Here is an 18796-nt window from a genome sequence, read left to right on the forward strand (position 1 = left end):
TTCTTGTTTAAAAATAATTCTGTGGGACAGTGACATGTTTGAAAATTATCATAATTATTACATTTTAAATGCTTAAAACCATTTAATAAGTTATATATATCCATAAAAGTTATTTTTTAAAAATATACTTTAGGAAAAGTACGGACAGCAAGGGCATAGGTTTGGTCTCAAAATTGATAGGGACACTATAACAGCATAACCTGCATGTACACTTTTTGCTGGGGTCGGGACATTAGTAAGACCAAACAGATTGGGTACATTTCTCAAAAATGGCTGGTTCCTACCTAAAAAGTTGACATAATTTTCATAGGGAGAAAGCCATTTTTTAAATGCTTGCTTGATATAAAGGAAATTTAGAGTGGTTGTGCTTCTGTTTTTTTTTTTTTTTTTTTTTTTTGAGGGGGGGGGGGTTTAAATGTGCATAGACTGCAAATAAAAATGTTTTTTTTAAATGATGTGGAAAATAAATACATTTTAATTAATGAATAAATGCACAAAATGCACAGTTGAAATAAAGTTGCCAGTAGAAAACAATCAGGAAGAAGCTTTCTACTCGAGTTTTACAGGTTAGCAAGTTCACACAGTTTAATGTTATGCTAACTCTATGGCAGGTTGGACTTTCAGTAGTAAAATTAGTGGTGTGTTCCCCATCTCCACAACATTGACATCTATTTACATTACTTACAGTGGCTGCTGCTGCTGGCCAAACAAAAAACAAAAACAAAAAAACCCCCCCAAAACCTCATAATATCCCTCCTCTTCAAAGGGGGTGGAGGAGGTGGCATATTGACATGCATTTGTGTCGGGATTGTGTGAATGTGGGGGTTCTAATCATCAGCCAATCAAACGTGCGTTTGAGGGGGAAAAAATGGACCGGCACTACTAAATGGTAGCAAAGAAAAGGGGTAAATATAAGTCTGAACATTATTAAATTAATTCACTTAATAATTGTAGGGTCAATTCTATCGTAACAACACCTGGGAAGACAATCTAAATTACCTTTTTAGTTGAACTCATTGTATAATGGAAATGAGGTTGCTTCAAAGTTGGTGGGGACAATTTGAGCATCCTTAAAAGTTGGTAGTGTTATGTCCCTACCGTACCTATGCAAACCTACGCCCTTGACGGACAATGAAAAAACATTTCTTATATGTATCTCTTTCCAATGCTAAATCTGAATAAATACATTGAACACATACATGCTTAATCTGAATAAATACATTGAACAGACACACACACACGCACACACACTTTTTTTTGGGGGGGGGGGGGGGGGGGCGGAGGCGCTACCTTGCGGTTTTTCAATTTTTTTGCGACCAGTTTTGGTCACCATTAACCGCGAAAAACGAGGGATCACTGTACATTACATTCATTTCTATTAATAACAAATAATAAAACAATAATTAATAAATATTAGCAATTATTATTATATTATATACTATATTTTTTATGTATGACCAAATATAATTGTCATGTAAGGGGCTAAAGGTCATTAGTCTGTCCCTTTAAATGATAAAACAACTTGACACTTGAAATTTTGCGTTCTTTTGGATGGCGTAATCAACAAGTGAGTTATTATTCACTCATAAAGACACACGGTGCAATTAACGAAGTCAACACATGTCTACCACAAATAAACATTGTGTAACACTAATGATGAGGCTCAGACAGGAGCTAACTTTAACTGCAGTTCCGCTAATTGAGTAGTCTTTTTGCTGTCGTCATGCCTGCGCGTGCGCGTGTGTGTGCGTCCTGGGCTATAAATAATCCAGTGGAGCCAAAATCTACGTCACTTCCTTCAGAGTCTTGGGAACAGGCAGCAGCGTTCCACCGACACATTCGCCACTCGGTCGCTGTAGTAACGCGTGGGGAGCGGAGGCAGCCGGCTACGGATCATTTTCGACGGATAATTAGAACAACTTCCCACACGCTTCACTTTGGCGTCTGAAGTCATGACAGATTACTATTTTTGTTACCCCCCAGGTGGTGTTTGGAATTTATGCCTACTAGGGATAAATACAAACTAGAAAGAACTTTTTTTTAAAGCATTTTTTTCTATGTGGGAAAGAAAGAAAAAAAAAAACAAGCTTTGTCAAGTTGTGGTAGCGTTCGGCGATTGTTCCACTTGGAAGCCGGTGTTGGTGACGCGTAGGCGGACACCAGAGAAGCAGCTACTCGCTGGCCACCTGACCCTGTGGAAAATAAAACGGCGACACTAAGCACCGTGGGGGCGAACTTTCAGCAAGGTTGTTGCTTGTTTACTTCGTCCTTTGCCCCGGAAAGAGCTGCTTTATCGCTGGGCTCTCCTTCGGACTCGCTTGCCATCTCTCGTGGATTTTAGCGGACAAAGTTCTCGCGTCCACGATGCATAACACCGGCGTAATCCCGAGGCTGGAGCCCGTAACAGCCGCGCTCTAACGTGCACCCAGCGTGGCGCCGCCGTCGGGATGAGCACCACCGACCTGGAGCGCGTGTCGCTCAGCTCGTCGGCCAACTCGGTGGCCTCGAGTGCGCGAACGCTGTCGGTCAATGTGAAAAAGCTTCACAACGCGCTCAACCTGCTGCTGAACGACTTTGAAAGGGAGCAGTTCATCCACTGCCTCAATGTCTACCACTCCAAGCGCAACGTGTACGACTTGGTGCAGACCCTCAACGTCATCCTCAACGCGCCCAGCAAGCGACAACTTCTCCCCATGCTTCGGCTTGTTATCCCCCGGTCTGACCAGCTCCTTTTCGAGCAGTACACGTCGGAGGGCCTCTATCTGAAATCGGATTTAGTTGCAAGCAACGGTACGGCCGAGTCCCCGTCGGGCCCGACCCCCCCTGCGCACTACTCCCAGGATAACCCGTCCGAGTTCCAGGTGGCGCTGCGCGGCTCCCCGGATAGCTTCAGCACCAGCAGCGACGGGACAGCTCCACTAGTACCGCTACTCGGCAGGAACTTTATCCACGAGCCTCCGGGCGAGCTGCGGCAGGTCACCATGAAGCGGCACAAGAGTAACGAAGGCCTGGGTTTCAGTATCCGTGGTGGATCTGAGCACGGAGTGGGTATCTACGTGTCTCTTGTGGAACCAGGAAGCTTGGCGGAGAAGGAAGGTCTCCGGATTGGGGATCAAATCATGAAAGTCAACGATAAAGTCTTTGACAAAGTGTCTCATGCTGAAGCTGTTAAGGTAATTGACTCATCTATAGAGTAAGATAGCTGTCAAAAAGATTCGTACTCATATTTACACATTCGTGTTCGTATTTAGGCATTTGTATCTGTTATAGAGCTGAAGGTATCGGGTAGTAGTAGTTGTAGTAGTCGATTAATTGATGAACTAGTTACTAGGCCTGACCAATATATTTATTTATTTATTTATTTTCCCTTCAGGCATGACAAATCCGAACAAACATACAGCATTTATATGTGTTTACAATTAATTCAACCCGAAAAGAAAAGGGCAGACGGGAGAAGCCGAAGCTTATTGAAACCCGCCCCCAGTATACCATATAGGACGCAGAAAATATCGAATAACAATTTTTGACACTCAGATTTCGGTGATGGGGATGTATATCATTTATACATCACCATTGCAATATGTGCATGCACAATAGTCCTATCGCAGGATGTGAATTTTTTTTTCTAACACGTAAATTTATGTTTTGCTTCCTAAAAGCAGCAAGTGTGCAGAAACAGTGCCTCCTGGATCCCTTTTATATATGGCGAAAAACAGACAAGGCTGAAGAAGCAGTTTCTGCTCTTGCACTCCTCTTAAAAAAAAAAAATGCTGTATTCTAAGCCAAAACAACTGTTGTGTTTGACAGAACAATATGTCTATATGCTGTCATAGCAGATTCATGGCGCATTAAGCCCTCGAACTATTTTCAATTGATTTTACCCTGGAAACCCCCGTTTACAGACATGGCGCAACCATTTTTGTTTCAACCCAGCCATAAAACGAAAGCAATTGATTATATTTATAATTCAAAATGTCTGTCATTTTTATCTTAGAATCATTAATTGATGTCTAGGGTTAGTTGTTTGTTTTAAAGGAAAAAAAACACTTAAAAAAAGTATTCACTTGCATATTTTAAACTTTTAAACAAATGACGTCACAATGAAAAAAAAGGTGTCTGTAAAAACGTCACGGATATGTACCTCATAACTATCGCTTAATTGTATTTTTTTTGTTACTTTCGTATTTTCTCCAATATGTTAGATGATAAATAATTGATCCAAGCCCCCAAAACGTTTAAAAGGGTAAATATATGAAAAAGTAAATCTCGACCACTCCTTGATGTCTGCGATTTCTGCAACATGACCCTTGTTATATTACCATGTTTCACCCATAAAATCCCCCCAAAATCCAGCTGTGGCCATTCACAGCTGTGTCTTAACACTCATTGATACATGCTACATGGAGTTTTTGGATCGAAACAAGGTAAGTACCCGATAATATCTCGTTAAAGTAATGGCGTCTTTAATTCTGCTCTCGTGTGCTCTCACCTCCAGTTAGGGTTTTGCTGTTTAAAAAAAAAAGGTTTTTTCAAAAAAATGCCCTGCTGTTCAAAATTTTTCTTCCCCCAGAAAATCGCAATATGTGCATGCGGAATAGTCTTGTCGTAGGATGTGCATTTTTTTTTTTTTTTTTTAACACGTTAACTTCTGTTTTGCTTCATAAAAGCAGCAAGTGCATAGGCGAAGTTTGACTTTTGGGGCAGGGGGATACAACATCTTGATGACCTCGAAATTCAGTGTCAGCAATAAAATTAACTTACAAGAATATTTACAATGATAAGTTGAAAATAAGCGTTTTTTTTGTTCATTGTGGGGAATTCTAAATCAGGCTGCTTAGGAAGCTATACTTTTCGCCAAGATCGTCATCCATTGAATAGCGTACGCCCGCCTGTGTTCTGTCAAATTTTGCACCCCATCAGAAATTGCAAGTTTGTGTTAAAAATGGCCGCGAAAACAGTGGTTACAAAGTAAACACTACAAACTTTCTTTAAATAAAGGAATATTTATTTACGTTGGATCATGGATAGACATGTGGAAAAGTTCTCCTCAGACACATCCTGCCATGTTAGCTGCACACAACAACTGCACGCCGCTCTCTCACTGTTTACGTCTTCGTAATTAAGCATTAATTTACGCCATATTGGTGTTGAACATGTAAGTTCACAATGTTACTTGTTTATTTAGCACCTGTGGATAACATTGAGTGTCATACTGAACGTAAAAGAGCGCTTATTCACCGCCACAACAGCTTTGGGAGCAAAATATTATAAGGGTGAAAAATTTGGCAGAACACCGGTGGTGGCTCTTTGTACAATTAGTGTCTTTAGTGGGACAAATTGAAACTCCACTCATCCTTTTGGCGGTGCTCTGTGGCTTTTCATGGTCCACATTTTCAATCCTTGGTTCTTGCTCAGTAGTTGTTGTCGCTTTTGAAAGCTTAGGTTTGAAAAATTGCGTATATCCATCTTGCCTCTTCGTTCCCTAGGTGGTTTTGGCTAAGCAAAGCAAATGACCGTTTAAGGTGCTAGTTGTGTTACTTTGTATTTGTGGGTTTCTTGAATAAAACAACTTACTGAAATTTTTTTTTACTGACATCTTTAGTTACAGAACAAAAGAGAGGCATCAACTTTAACGGTCCACTGGCGGGCTTTTTATCAGGTGTCTCAAGCTCTGACTTCCGTGTGCTGTGACAAGCAGACATTACTAAATGATCTGTTAGAAAAATAATTTTGACACATTCAAATTTTTTTTTGTTTATTTAATTCATGTTTCTTGTTTGTTTTATTGCTTTACAATGTTTATAGACAATATTTTACTGGAAAATTCTTAATTTTAAAATCATATATAGGAAAGTCAGTTGCATGCAATGACACTTTTCGGCTTCAATCTTCTTCACAATTCACAGATGAATCCCCTTAGCCTGGTGTAAACTGTATTATATGAAATACAATGTGGTCATAGTGAGTCAACCAGTCTTCCCAAACAAAGCTACTCAAGTCATTTGGTGAAAATTCTTGTAGTTTTAATATTGCAATATATATGGCAATATATCGCAAACCCACAAAAAGTCTCAATGTAAGTTTTGTTTTCAATATCGTTCAGCCCTACTAGTTACCGTAATTTTCGGGGTAGAAGTCGCTACTTTTTTCCTTCATTTTTAATCCTGCGGCTTATAGTCCAGTGCTGCTTATTTGTTGATTTAGTTGGGTTAATAGGTAACACTTTATTTGACAGCGGCGTCATAAGACTGTCATAAGACCGTCATAGTTATGCATGACACCAACATGGACATTACTCAGGAGGTGGGAATCTTGGGGCACCTAACGATTCAGATTACGATTACGATTCAGAGGCTACGATTCGATTATAAATTGATTATTGATGCACCCCCATGCTTTTAATGTTTCATACATTAGTTTCAAAATTGTTCATAAATCCTCTCAGGCCAAACCAACCTACTATTTCAGCATCAAGTTAACAGTTCAAAACAGTAAATAAAATACTCAAGTCCCCATTTTGTATCAGCAGCTTTACACTACATTCAATTAATTAAATGTTGTGAATCAACCGTTAAAATTGTTAAAATTGCTCCCTTTATTCCATAATTTCCCTTCCGTCTACTTTCGAAATGCGAAAGTTTGAAAACTGTTTCATCACTTAAAGATAGATTCAAGTCAAGATTTTGCCGATTTAGGAGTATTTTAGACAAAAAGTTAATTAGGTTCGCAACAACAGAGCCTTCCAGAGAAGTCTACTGCTTTCAAGATAGCGGCTGTTTACTAACGCCGGCAAGTCATTTCGCATCTAGTTCTCTATACATGTTCAAATTCTGCCGTCGTCTGTCATTTCGCATCTAGGTCTATATATATATGTGATCATATATGTGGCCTTATGTTTGTAGCAACTAGCAACTGGACGTTTTTTTGTAGTGGCTGTCAGCCGCAGTCAGATATTATTGTTTTTTTTTTTATCTTGAGGCATGAGTTGAACATTATATTTACTCTCGGTCCTTTCCTGATTGTGTCCCGAAGACCGCGCTGACTGTGTTTTAGTTCCGTTTTACCTGGTATAATTAAATAAACGGAATTTTGATGTGTGTGAATTGTTCTCGAATCTTCTACGGCCGAATCGCAAATAATCTAAGAAACGGAAATATACGCACGCCTCTATTACTGAATGCTTATGACAGATGTCCTTAATTGTCACTCTGCAGATTATGTCACTAACTCCATCTGTGTCCCATCTATGTCCTGTTTACACCCATTCAAAAGTGAGATGTTTTGCCGGATAACACTAAATGACATCTGTTATAAGCATTCATTAATGCTTAGGACAGTGTCATGTCATGATTGTCTAATGACAGTCTTATGGCGCCACTGTCAAATAAAGTGTTACCCAATACCATAACTAGCCATTAATGAAACAACTGGATCAGTAAATGAAGAAATAATGAGCACAGAACATGAATTTTGATTGTTATTTAAATCTGGAGTGCTGCAATGCATGCCAGGATGCATGTTGGACAACAACAGTGTTGACAGCAGGTGGCAGGAGAGGCTGACTGTCTCTCCCAAGGGAGCAGTGATGGCCAAATGAATCTTGTTGAAGCAATGGAGCTTTGCAGCCAATTGGTTCAAAGCCTCATGGTGGTTCATTCGGTCTCATGAAAGTCGTATGATGCCGCTGTCAAATAAAGTGTTACTGGTCTCTTTTGGTGTAAATATCCCATAATACAGTGAGGACAGCTGCGGCTCATAGTCTAGTGCGGCTTATTTATGAACAAATGCCGTTTTCGTGTCAAATTTGGTGGGTGACAGATTATAGTCAGGTACGCCTTATGGTCCGAAAATTACGGTAGTTCGAATAATCGAGTAATCGGAGAGGGAACATAGAAAATTAAAATACCTGAGCTGAGCCTCAAACGGTATTAAAAAAAAAAAAAAAAAAGTTCATCCAAGTACAACAAAAGAACAACTGGCTAACTTACATTGAAAAATTCAGCTAGTTTAAATGCTATAAAATGCTAACTTTAAAAAAAAAAAAAAAAATTAAAAAAAAAAAAAAAAAAAAAATATATATATATATATATATATATATATATATATATATATTTACATTGCTCTTAACAAATGGTTCAAACACATCTTTCCACAAAAAACGGCTAAATATGCGATTAGAAAAAAATACGAATGCATTCAAAAAACATTAGCTCAAACAAAAACTTAGCTGGTCTTAACAGGGAGCAGCTGAATTCAGCCATGTGAAATGAGTTATGTCATATTCACTGTTGCCGCTAGAGGGCAGTGTATCCACCCAAATTAATAAAACTAAATGCACACACCTTCTTTCTTTCTACTTATCTAGCACATTTATCTACAGTACATTGTTACAATGTCCAAAGCGCTTTACATTAGCACACATTTACTCTTTCATGCACACATTCACACACCAATGGTGCTGCTGCCAAAAGCTGCAAATTAGGGTTCAGTGCCTTGCCCAAGGGCGCTCTGACAGTGGGCAGCTGTAGCCGGGGATTGAACTGCTGACCCTTCGGTCCAGGACAACTCGAGCGCCAAACTGCGCCATGGCTCCCCAGAGCAATGCTTCATTTAGTTAGTCCACTCAAATTCACTCACGCTCTGATGCTCACAAAGTAAAACAAAAGTTTATATGTAAAAAAATATATACGTTTAAAAAAACAAAAAACAATTGCACGTCCTGCGATATGACTATTGCTGGTGCACACATTGCGATGGCGATCTTCAAACGATATATTGTGCAGGCCTAGTACAAATCTTTTGTATACGAACACGAATGTATAAACACGAGTAAGAATTTTCTTGACAGCTACCTTACTTCATACCCCCTCCCATCTCTTCACATTCTTCCTTGTAAACGGTGCTCAAATGGGTTTATCTGCTGTTTCTCCTGGTTTACAATGTTGGTTAAATGGGCCAAACAAGGCTATGTTGTTGAAGGTAATCAATTAGGTTAGGCTGGGTGATGAGGCTCATCAATCACAAGGCACATAACCATACGCATTCACACTGTTACCATGTTAGGATTTAAAGCCATACTGTTGCCGCTACACTACCAGTGACCGGGCTTGGGCCTTATTTACTAAAGTCCTTGAGAATTCAGTCTTGGAGCACTTGTCAATTTGTTCATGAGCTTAAAGACAGCCCATTAGCAAATGAGGTGATGAAAGAGTCTGCCTGATTTGTTTACAGTGTTGATTGATTTAAAAGGAGCCAATGTCAGTACCTTGGTCTTATATGTTCTCAGTATTGAACATGTCTCGTCTCCTTGTATTGTTTGTTTCACAGCTTTTTTCCTCAATGAGCATTTGTTCTCATTGATTTTATGATTCCAGTACACTGCAGTTTAGATCAATTTACACCAGTAGTAGATGCTGTCACAATATGTACTCCGCTTTCTTTAAAAAGCCCCTTGTTGGATTGGATTTTACTAGTGCTGTCAAATTTATCGCATTAACAATACGAATTAATTGTTTAAGTTAATCACGTCAAAATATTCTACGCATTTAACACATGGGTGGAACGACCCACTCATGCATTGCCTCAAACAGATTACAATGACGCACTTGAGAGCTAAGAGGCAGAGAAAGGTGTCTTGTTTTGTGCTTTTTCTGAACAAAGGTATACCACACGCAACGTGCTGGCACTTTGTTTCTTTATTAGCACATTTAGCTTCAACATTAACACAGCTTACGGCTCTCGGCAGGCCGTAACTCTAACTCAATCCTGCATCATGTAAGTAAACAGCATTGGCGTCATATGCACTTCAGGGTGCCTCGGATAATTCTATATCAGAATATTACAAAAAGTGAGTGGACACAGGTGTTCATTGGACCGCACCGTTTATTGGCATAAGCTTCGGCAACTCCTTCACAACAAACATGAGTATCATTTAGTGAAAGCACAACAAAAATAATATCTCTCAAAAAAATAATGTTCACAAAAAGAAGAGCGCTTCAATCTGTATTAATGAGGCCCTTTTCTCACACAGTTAAACAGGAGTGTAAAGAGAACTGGTATTCCCAATCAAAATAGCTATGCAAAATACACGTAAAACTTACTCAGACTTTGGTCAAACTCTGTTCAACCATTTCGTTTAGTTAAACAAATACACTGGATGGCAATAATTAGTCACAATATACAAACTATTGGAGGTCTCGTACATTGTGAAGCCAGCACTCAAATGACCACGAGGTACATTGCATGGACCAGTAAACATGGAACTATGGCGTCAGTCGAGGGACAAAACACTCAATTTGGCTTGATTTCTAAGTTAATTTAAAACTCGCCATTGACACCTTGTGGTGTATTTCAATCACTAAGAGAAAGAATGTTAATAATGTTAATGCCATTTTGTGGATATATTGTTATAATAAACAAATACGGTACTTACAGTGGGGAGAACAAGTATTTGATACACTGCCAATGGCAGTGTATCAGATACTATACATATATATATATATATATGTGTGTGTGTATATTTGTGTGTGTATATGTATATATACATACATACATACATACATACATACATACATACATACATATATATATATGTATGTATGTATATATACATATACACACACAAATATACACACACATATATATATAGTATTTGATACACTGCCAAAGGGTTTCCCATTGGCAGTGTATCAAATACTTGTTCTCCCCACTGTAAGTACCGTATTTGTTTATTATAACAATATATCCACAAAATGGCATTAACATTATATATATATATATATATATATATATATATATATATATATATATATATATATATATATATATATATACACACTGTAGGGAGAACAAGTAAGTAAGCCAATGGTTTATGAACACTACATGTGCTTCTCTATCCAGCGCAACACATTGTTCTAACGATGCATTTTAGATCTTTGTCATCTTTACAAAACGTAGCCGCGCATAGCAGTTCCCTTAGCAGTAAATATTGTCACGGTGTTGTTTCCATGATTGATTGCCGAGACACATGAACTCATCACCACTTTGCTGCTTAAGGCTGAGACTCAATAATGTCTCAAAAACTAAAAAGCTAACTCAGCCTGTAAAAGGCAGATAATGAAAAGAGCCAACAAACTGTAGAAAATGATCAAAAACATGAAGTAATTACCCGAGGGCTGCAAATCAAATTCAGTTATAATTATAGCTGTCAAAATTATCGCGTTAACGGCCAGTAATTAATTTTTCTAATTAATCACGTTAAAATATTTGACGCAATTAACGCACATGCCCCGCTCAAACAGATTAAAATGACAGCACAGTGTCATGTCCACTTGTTAATTGTGTGTTTTGGTGTTTTGCCGCCCTCTACTGGCGCTTGGGTGCGACTGATTTTGTGGCTTTCAGCACCCATGAGCATTGTGTATTTTTTGATTGAAAATTTTACAAATTTTATTAAAATGAAAACATTTAGAGGGGTTTTAATATAAAATTTCTAGAACTTGTACTAACATTTATCTTTTAAGAACTACAAGTCTTTCTATCCATGGATTGCTTTAACAGAATGTTAATGTTAATTTATTGTTATAATAAACAAATACAGTACTTATGTACAGTATGTTGAATGTATATCTCCGTCTTGTGTCTTATCTTTCCATTCCAACAATGATTTACAGAAAAATATGGCATATTTTAGAGATGGTTTGAATTGCGATTAATTACGATTAATTCATTTTTAAGCTGTGATTAACTCGATTAAAAATTTTAATCGTTTGACAGCCCTAGATTTGACCTTTTTAGGGTCACGTATATGAACTGCACCTTATGCAAGCATATGAGGCACATTTAGACAAACATACCCGCTGACAGCATGGACAAGCCTTCATATAATCTGCTGTGTGGTTTGGAAAGTAGAATAAGACCAACTTCTCACAGGAGGGACCGAGATGAGCTTTGTGGCTAGAACCTTTTAAGTGTGGTGCAGAAATGCTAATCATCACTTGCCCTCCATGCTGCCAGCTCAAATTTTTAACGATACAAAAATACTCTTTTTTTGGGCAATGCAAATACAGCATAACCTTTTCGCAAAAAAACATTTTCATCATCTGTGTGTGTGTGTGTTGGTGACCCTACAGACCTAGTTTATTAAACCTTACTAGTAATATAACTTATTTAACTAGATTTGTTTTTGGCTTTCCTGAAGAGATGAAAACTGGCATAGTTTCCGTCACAAGTTCACTATGTGTGACGTTTTCTTATCGCATGTGTAGTTAGCACACATCGTAGCAGTGTTTAGTTGTGTCACTCTTGTGGCGTGCTGCACCCCCCCCCCCCCCACACACACACACACCAGCCTTTTTTTAAACACATCTCAGTTTTTTCTTATCTTGGTTAGAAAATGCCATGTTGCTTTCACCTTTAAAAGTCTGGGCTGAGTGATCATAACACACTAAATGTAGCTTGCAGTATTAGCATTTGCATTTAGCATGGTGAGTGTCGTCTTAAACTCCTGGAAAACCTTTTACATAGAGTTCGTGGCGTCCAGTAGAGTTTAATTCATTGAAAATAATTTACTGTTTTCCTGCTGAGTGTGTATAATCATCATTGCTCATCTGTCAATGTTTATTAGAAATTGTTGGCAACCTTTACTTATTTATTCATGGACTAAAATTTTTGAAGTTTACAGACGAAAACATTTTGAGTAATTGTCGACTAAAACTAGATGAAGAGAGACGAACACAGTTTGAAATGACTAAAATATGACTAAATCTAATAAGTATTTTAGTCCAAAAGACTAAGACGAAAATTTAAAGGGCTGTCAAAACCAAAACTGCCAACAGATTTATTTGTAATAAATCTTATTTATTTTTATTTTTTAATCCTTTTATCATCTTTTTTTTTTTTTTTTTTTTTTTGGTAGTGAGGGGATTTTAGAATTGGCATAATTTTCGGACTCTACAGGTGCTAATTTTTCTCTCAGCTTTGAACCCTGCACTTTATACAGTGGTATGAAAAAGTATCTGAACCTTTTGGAGTTTCTCATATTCCTGCATAAAATCACCATCAAATGTGATCTGATCTTTGTCAAAATCACACAGATGTAAAAACAGTGTCTGCTTTAACTAAAACCACTCAAACATTTGTAGATTTTAATATTTTAATGAGGATAGCATGCAAACAATGACAGAACGGGGAAAAATAAGTAAGTGAACCTGCTGCCTCAGGAGACTTAAAGAGCAATTGAAAAGAATTTTTACCAAACAATTTAAGTCAGATGTGTGCCCAAACACTGATGAGTGGTTTAAATTTGCCTTGCCCACTATAAAACACACACCTGGTAAGAATTGTCTTGATGAGAAGCATTGTCTGATGTGCATCATGGCTCGGTCAAAAGAGCTGTCTGAAGACCCGCGATCAAGGATTGTTGATTTTTATAAAGCTGAGAAAGGATACAAAACCATCTCTAAATGTCTGGCTGTTCATCAATCGACAGTCAGAGAAGTTGTCTACAAATGGAAAGAATTTGGCACTGTTGCCTCTCTCCCAAGGAATGGCCATCCACCAAAGATGACGCCAAAAGTTCAGCACAGAATACTCAGAGAGTTCAAAAGAACCCTAGAGTGTCTGCTAAAGACTTATAGACACCACGGGCACAGTCCAATATCTGCGCACACATCACCTCTATGTAAAACTATGGCCAAGAATGGTGTTCATGGGAGGACTTCATGGAGAAAGTCACTGCTGTCTAAAAAAAAAAAATGTTGCTTGTTTAATGTTAGCAAAAAGGCACTTGGACACTCCACAGTTTTAGCAAAATATTTTGTGGACTGATGAAACCAAAGTTGAATTGTTTGGGAGTAACACACAACATAATGTGTAAAAAATGGAACAGCTCACCAACATCAACACCTCATGCCCACCGTGAAGCATGGTGGAGGGAGTATCTTGAATTGGGGCTGTTTGCTATCTCAGGGCCTGGACAACTTGCAATCATTAATGGAAGAATGAATTCAAAATTTTTTCAGGATGTTTTGCAGGAAAACCAGAGGCCATCTGTCTGACAGTTGAAGCTAAAAAGAGGATGGATGCTGCAACAAGAAAATGATCCAAAACACTTAAGCATATCAACTTCAGAATGGTTTCAGAAGAACAAAATACACATTCTGGAATGGCCAAGTCAAAGTCCAGACTTGAACCCCATTGAGATGCTTTGGCATGATCTAAAGACAGCGATTCATGCTAGACATCCCAGGAATCTGACTGAACTACAGCAGTTTAGTAGAGAAGAATGGGCCAAGATTAGTCCTGATCGAGGTGCCAGATCTGCAGTTACAGGAAGCGTCTGGTTGAAGTTATTGCTGCCAAAGGGGAGGGGGCGGCACAAATTATTAAATGTGATCGCTCACTTACTTATTTTTCCCCCTTCTGTCATTGTTTGCATACTATCCTCATTCAAATATAAAAAAACCTGTAAATGTTTGGGTTGTTTTCGTTAAAGCAGATACTGTTTTTTTCCATCTGTGTGATTTTGACAAAGATCAGATCACATTTGATGATGATTTTATGCAGAAATGTGAGAAATTCCAAAAGGTTAATTTACTTTTTCATACTACTGTAGTCCAGTGTGGTTTATTGATAGGTTTTTACAGGCTAATGAGCCGCAATGTCTTTTGCTGTAAATACACCTGTGGTTTATAGTCAAGTACAGCTTATACATGAACATGAACAGTTATCTTGTCATATTTTGTGGGTAGGCTTTTAGTCAGGTGTGTATGATAGTCCAAAAAATACAGTATTATTTATTTTCACGGTGAGTCAGATCACAGAGTCACATACGCGTAAATAATGTATACAGTATTTTCAGCATGTCATGTTTTATTCCTGATGACTTTTTCTCACTTGCCTCAGTGTTCGATAGTTGATGGAAAACATGGACTGACCTTGTTATTTTTTTTATTTTTTTTATTTTTTATTGGTACACATGCACAGCCTAAGGAGAGCCAATGCAAGCACTGTATCGGGTGGTCTGCTTCACAAAGATAATAATGTAGTTTCGATTGACAGTGCTTTGGACTTGGTACCTACTCATGCTTCATATTGTGCTGAGAGATCACAATATTGAGAATTGCATGGCATACTAATGAAAGGTTCAGTGTCTGTGGAACTGTGATAAAGATGATTTTATACTGCATATAGTAAGTTGGCATCCTAATAGCAATAGTAGAATTCACCGTACATGTTCTTTTTAATGCAGTGTCCTTCAGATTTTTAGAACGGTTTCTCACCTGTGAATGCAAGACAATTGATTGCTGCGGCTCTCTTTTTAGAGTAAATGAGGTCTTCAGAAAGAGTGCATTTTATCTCTTGGCACTGTTTGAGATGTGTCAGGAATAGTAATGGAAACGGAAACAAAACGTGTCTAAAAATTTCTCTATACATTTATTCATGTTTTGAAGTTAATTTGTCTTCCAATCCAATCCCTGTCTTTGTATTTGCTCACCGATTATGTAAACCTTGTCAGTGTGAAATATTCAACTCCCACATATTGCTAACTTTACCTGGCTGGAACATTCAGGGACTTCCTTTTATTTCAGTATTTGCTTCACTGCTACATACTGTATATTTTACAACACAGTCACAACCGTGCTTGTTCTATTGCTGTAAGGAACATTATACAACCATTGTTGTTTCCATCATGCTATTTGTTCAACAAGTCAACCAAGAAAAAAGGCATTGCCTGTGATGAAATTTGTCTAGAGGTCATTTAATGGTTGTGTTCATTTATTATTTACACCTTTTCATTTTGGACTAAATGTAATCTGCAACATTTAGAACTGCACCCATTTTGACCTCTTTAACTCTTGACTTCAGGCAGGTCTGTTACTCTCATCTGTGCACCCACGGAATCACAATATGATAGGAAAGATTTTTTACAATGCTCTTAACAAATGGTTCAAACACATATTCCCACAAAAAAACGGCGAAATATACCTGATCCTAAACTAAATTACGAATGCATAAAAAAAAAAAAAAAAACCTTAGCATAAAAACAAAAACTTAGCTTATGGATGGTTATCTTGAGATTTAGGGCAACTTAAATAGTTACCGGTAATTCCGATTTACGTGGAAATTCAGGCTAGGTCGCCAGTTTAGGAACGGAACTCGTTGGTATTAAAGATGCACCGATACCGATACTAGTATCGGCAGGGGGCGCCGATGGTGGTATCGGTATTGGCGAGTACCAACAAAGACGGCGCCGATACCATTTACCTGTTCATTATTATAACATTTGACCGCAGCCTTTTTTTTTTCTCCTGGCGCTCACTACACTTTGTCTCTGTGTTGTGTGATGACACGTGAACACCAAACAGCTATCGCTATTGGCCTGCTCCAGACCAATGAGAACGGGCCAATAGCCACTTCTGACCAATGACATGGCCGACATGGCGACATGGCCGACATGGCGGCATGGCGGCGGTCGGGAAATATTTCCAAATAGAAATCCCGTCAATTAAAATCAATGGCTGCGTGCAAGATTTGCGGCCTGAAAGTTTCGAGATGTGGAGTTAAATCGGCCAGTTTCAATACCTCGAACCTGACAAAACATGTGAAGACGAAACGTGAACGAACACGAGTTTGAGCCTGCAAGAGCAGGACTGCTATCCAGAGGAAGGGCGCTGGACAGGTGCAACAATCTCTGGTCAGTTCACTACGTCTACTTTACTTTTATTGTCTTTTACTGAAAAAAATGCTGCAGTAATTTGGGAACTGTTTCCAAAGTAGGGTTGCCACCTTTCAGAAATAGAAATAAGGGACCCACCCCCTCCCGAAAAAACGAGACTAATAGAGAGACGGGATGCTGTGGTCAATTATTATACTTATAATTGAGAGCGTCCGCAAATGACAAGGTTGGACGTCGAAGCGGACAACAAGCGGGGGATAAATACAAGGGTTTAATGATTGCAAACAAAAAATAACACACGATCGCGGGATAGTAGAAATAACAAAAGGAGTCCGTGACAGCAGGTCGACGGAGCTCAATACTACAAACCCGAAGATTAACTAAGACGATAGGCAGCGAGCCAAAAAGCCAAAATAAAAACACTCAAATACCTGCACAGGGTAGAGGTTACAAACGAGTGCAGCACACTAACAGAAAAAACCCAATGCAGGGCCGTAACAAGCAAATGTAGCGAGACTATAGTGCGAGATGTCAAAAGGCGATCAGCGAAGCAAATATCTCGGCAGCCTTCTCTGAGCTCACCCGTGCTTAAATGCTGCGTTGATGAGCCCGCATTGGATTCAGGTGCGACGTCAGGAACGCCCCCACTAACAGGCCAGCAACAAAACACAATCTAACCAGCAGCAGAATGTGACAATAATTTCATGAAAGTTGCACTGTTTGGCCTTTGAAAGGTTTAAAAAAAGTTTACTCAGTTCATTCAGAGTTTGTTATTATGAACTTATTTTTACTTTCTTACTATTGGGCTCGTATCATACTTTGTACTAGTCTTTTTCCTATTTTGCAAAGGTAAGCAACAGCCTGGCAAAGCCTTGATAGCAATGATTTCACATCCAATTATGTAGCTCTTTGGGAAAAAAAAAAAAAAAATATATATATATATATATATAAAATCGGGGTGGTATCGGTATGGTATCGGTATCGACTGATACTGTACAGCCAGGTATCGGTATCGGGGCCAAAAAATGGTATCGGTGCAACACTAGTTGGTATAAGCCGGTGACCATCTGTACTAGGAGCAATGCCAACTACAAAACAGCAAAAGTTCTAACTAACGATTATTTTTTATAAGCGATTAATCAGACGATTAATTAAACAATCGATTAATCAGATAAATTTCACTTTTTTTTCAACTACCTTCGCAATTTAACTTGAAGTTATTTTAGGCATGTTGTGATTAAAATGAAGACAAAATGGATGACTATTTCCTTCAAAAATAATATTTCATTACAGCTTCCTGACTTAACTGTACTCTACAAATGTACTGTTTTAAGTACATAAAACTTTAAAAGAAAATTTCTCATTTCACATATCAGACAAAAGTATTCTGTTCATTCAAGTTATAGTAAAGTGGTGCTGATTGATATTTTTTTTCTTGTGGGAAAAGCGCTGATATAAATTGTGTCAATGACTCATTTATTTTCTTTAAACAAACTAAGCAACAAAATCAAATGAGTAAGAGGCAGACTGTAATGAATCAATTTTCATTATCAAACAGGTCATAAATACAATCCAAATCCAATTTCAAAGCACCTTCTCTTGTATGACAATTTACAGTTTGAATGGGAGTTTGTGTTGAAAGGCTGTTATATGAATGGATTTATGTGAGTGGTTTATAAAAAGAAATAAGACAACTTTACTATCTTACAATAACTCAAGTAATAATATGCTTCTCCAAAACACAATACAAACGGACACTTAAGACACTCATTAGCATAATCGCTAACGAGCTTAGCGCGCCGTGCTAAGTAATAACGTCTCATCAAAAAAGGAATCTAACTTTCGAGATTTCTTCATATTTTTGATTCAGCAACCCAATCTGAGTGGAGCAGTGAACTCTCTCTCTCTTGCTCTAATCACTGGCGTGCGTGCACAGCCTTACATTACATAAAAATAAGGAACCAAATGGGACTGCTCATAGCAGCTATTAATCGATTTTAATCGATTGTTGAAGAAATTAGCGTGAAAATTAAATATTTAAAATTAACAAGCTCATTAATGATTCATGTTACAAAAAATAAACCAGGGCATGTTCTCTGCAATAACACATTTTCATAC

The 18796-nt window shown here is 38.1% G+C and overlaps 1 protein-coding gene across 4 annotated transcripts in view; it reads left to right on the forward strand.

Annotated features, from left to right (window-relative positions):
• The first annotated feature begins 1823 nt into the window (after window positions 1–1823).
• whrna (whirlin a) overlaps window positions 1824–18796 on the forward strand; it is a 321443-nt gene continuing 304470 nt past the window's right edge. For all 4 annotated transcript variants that reach the window (XM_057818241.1, XM_057818243.1, XM_057818245.1 and 1 more), the window contains exon 1: window positions 1824–3173. In XM_057818241.1, coding sequence (XP_057674224.1) covers window positions 2448–3173 — 726 coding nt within the window. In that variant the 5' untranslated portion in view covers window positions 1824–2447. The remainder of the gene's footprint in view (window positions 3174–18796) is intronic.

This window comes from Corythoichthys intestinalis, chromosome 17, assembly GCF_030265065.1.
Source record: "Corythoichthys intestinalis isolate RoL2023-P3 chromosome 17, ASM3026506v1, whole genome shotgun sequence".
In the NCBI taxonomy this organism is placed as follows: domain Eukaryota; kingdom Metazoa; phylum Chordata; class Actinopteri; order Syngnathiformes; family Syngnathidae; genus Corythoichthys; species Corythoichthys intestinalis.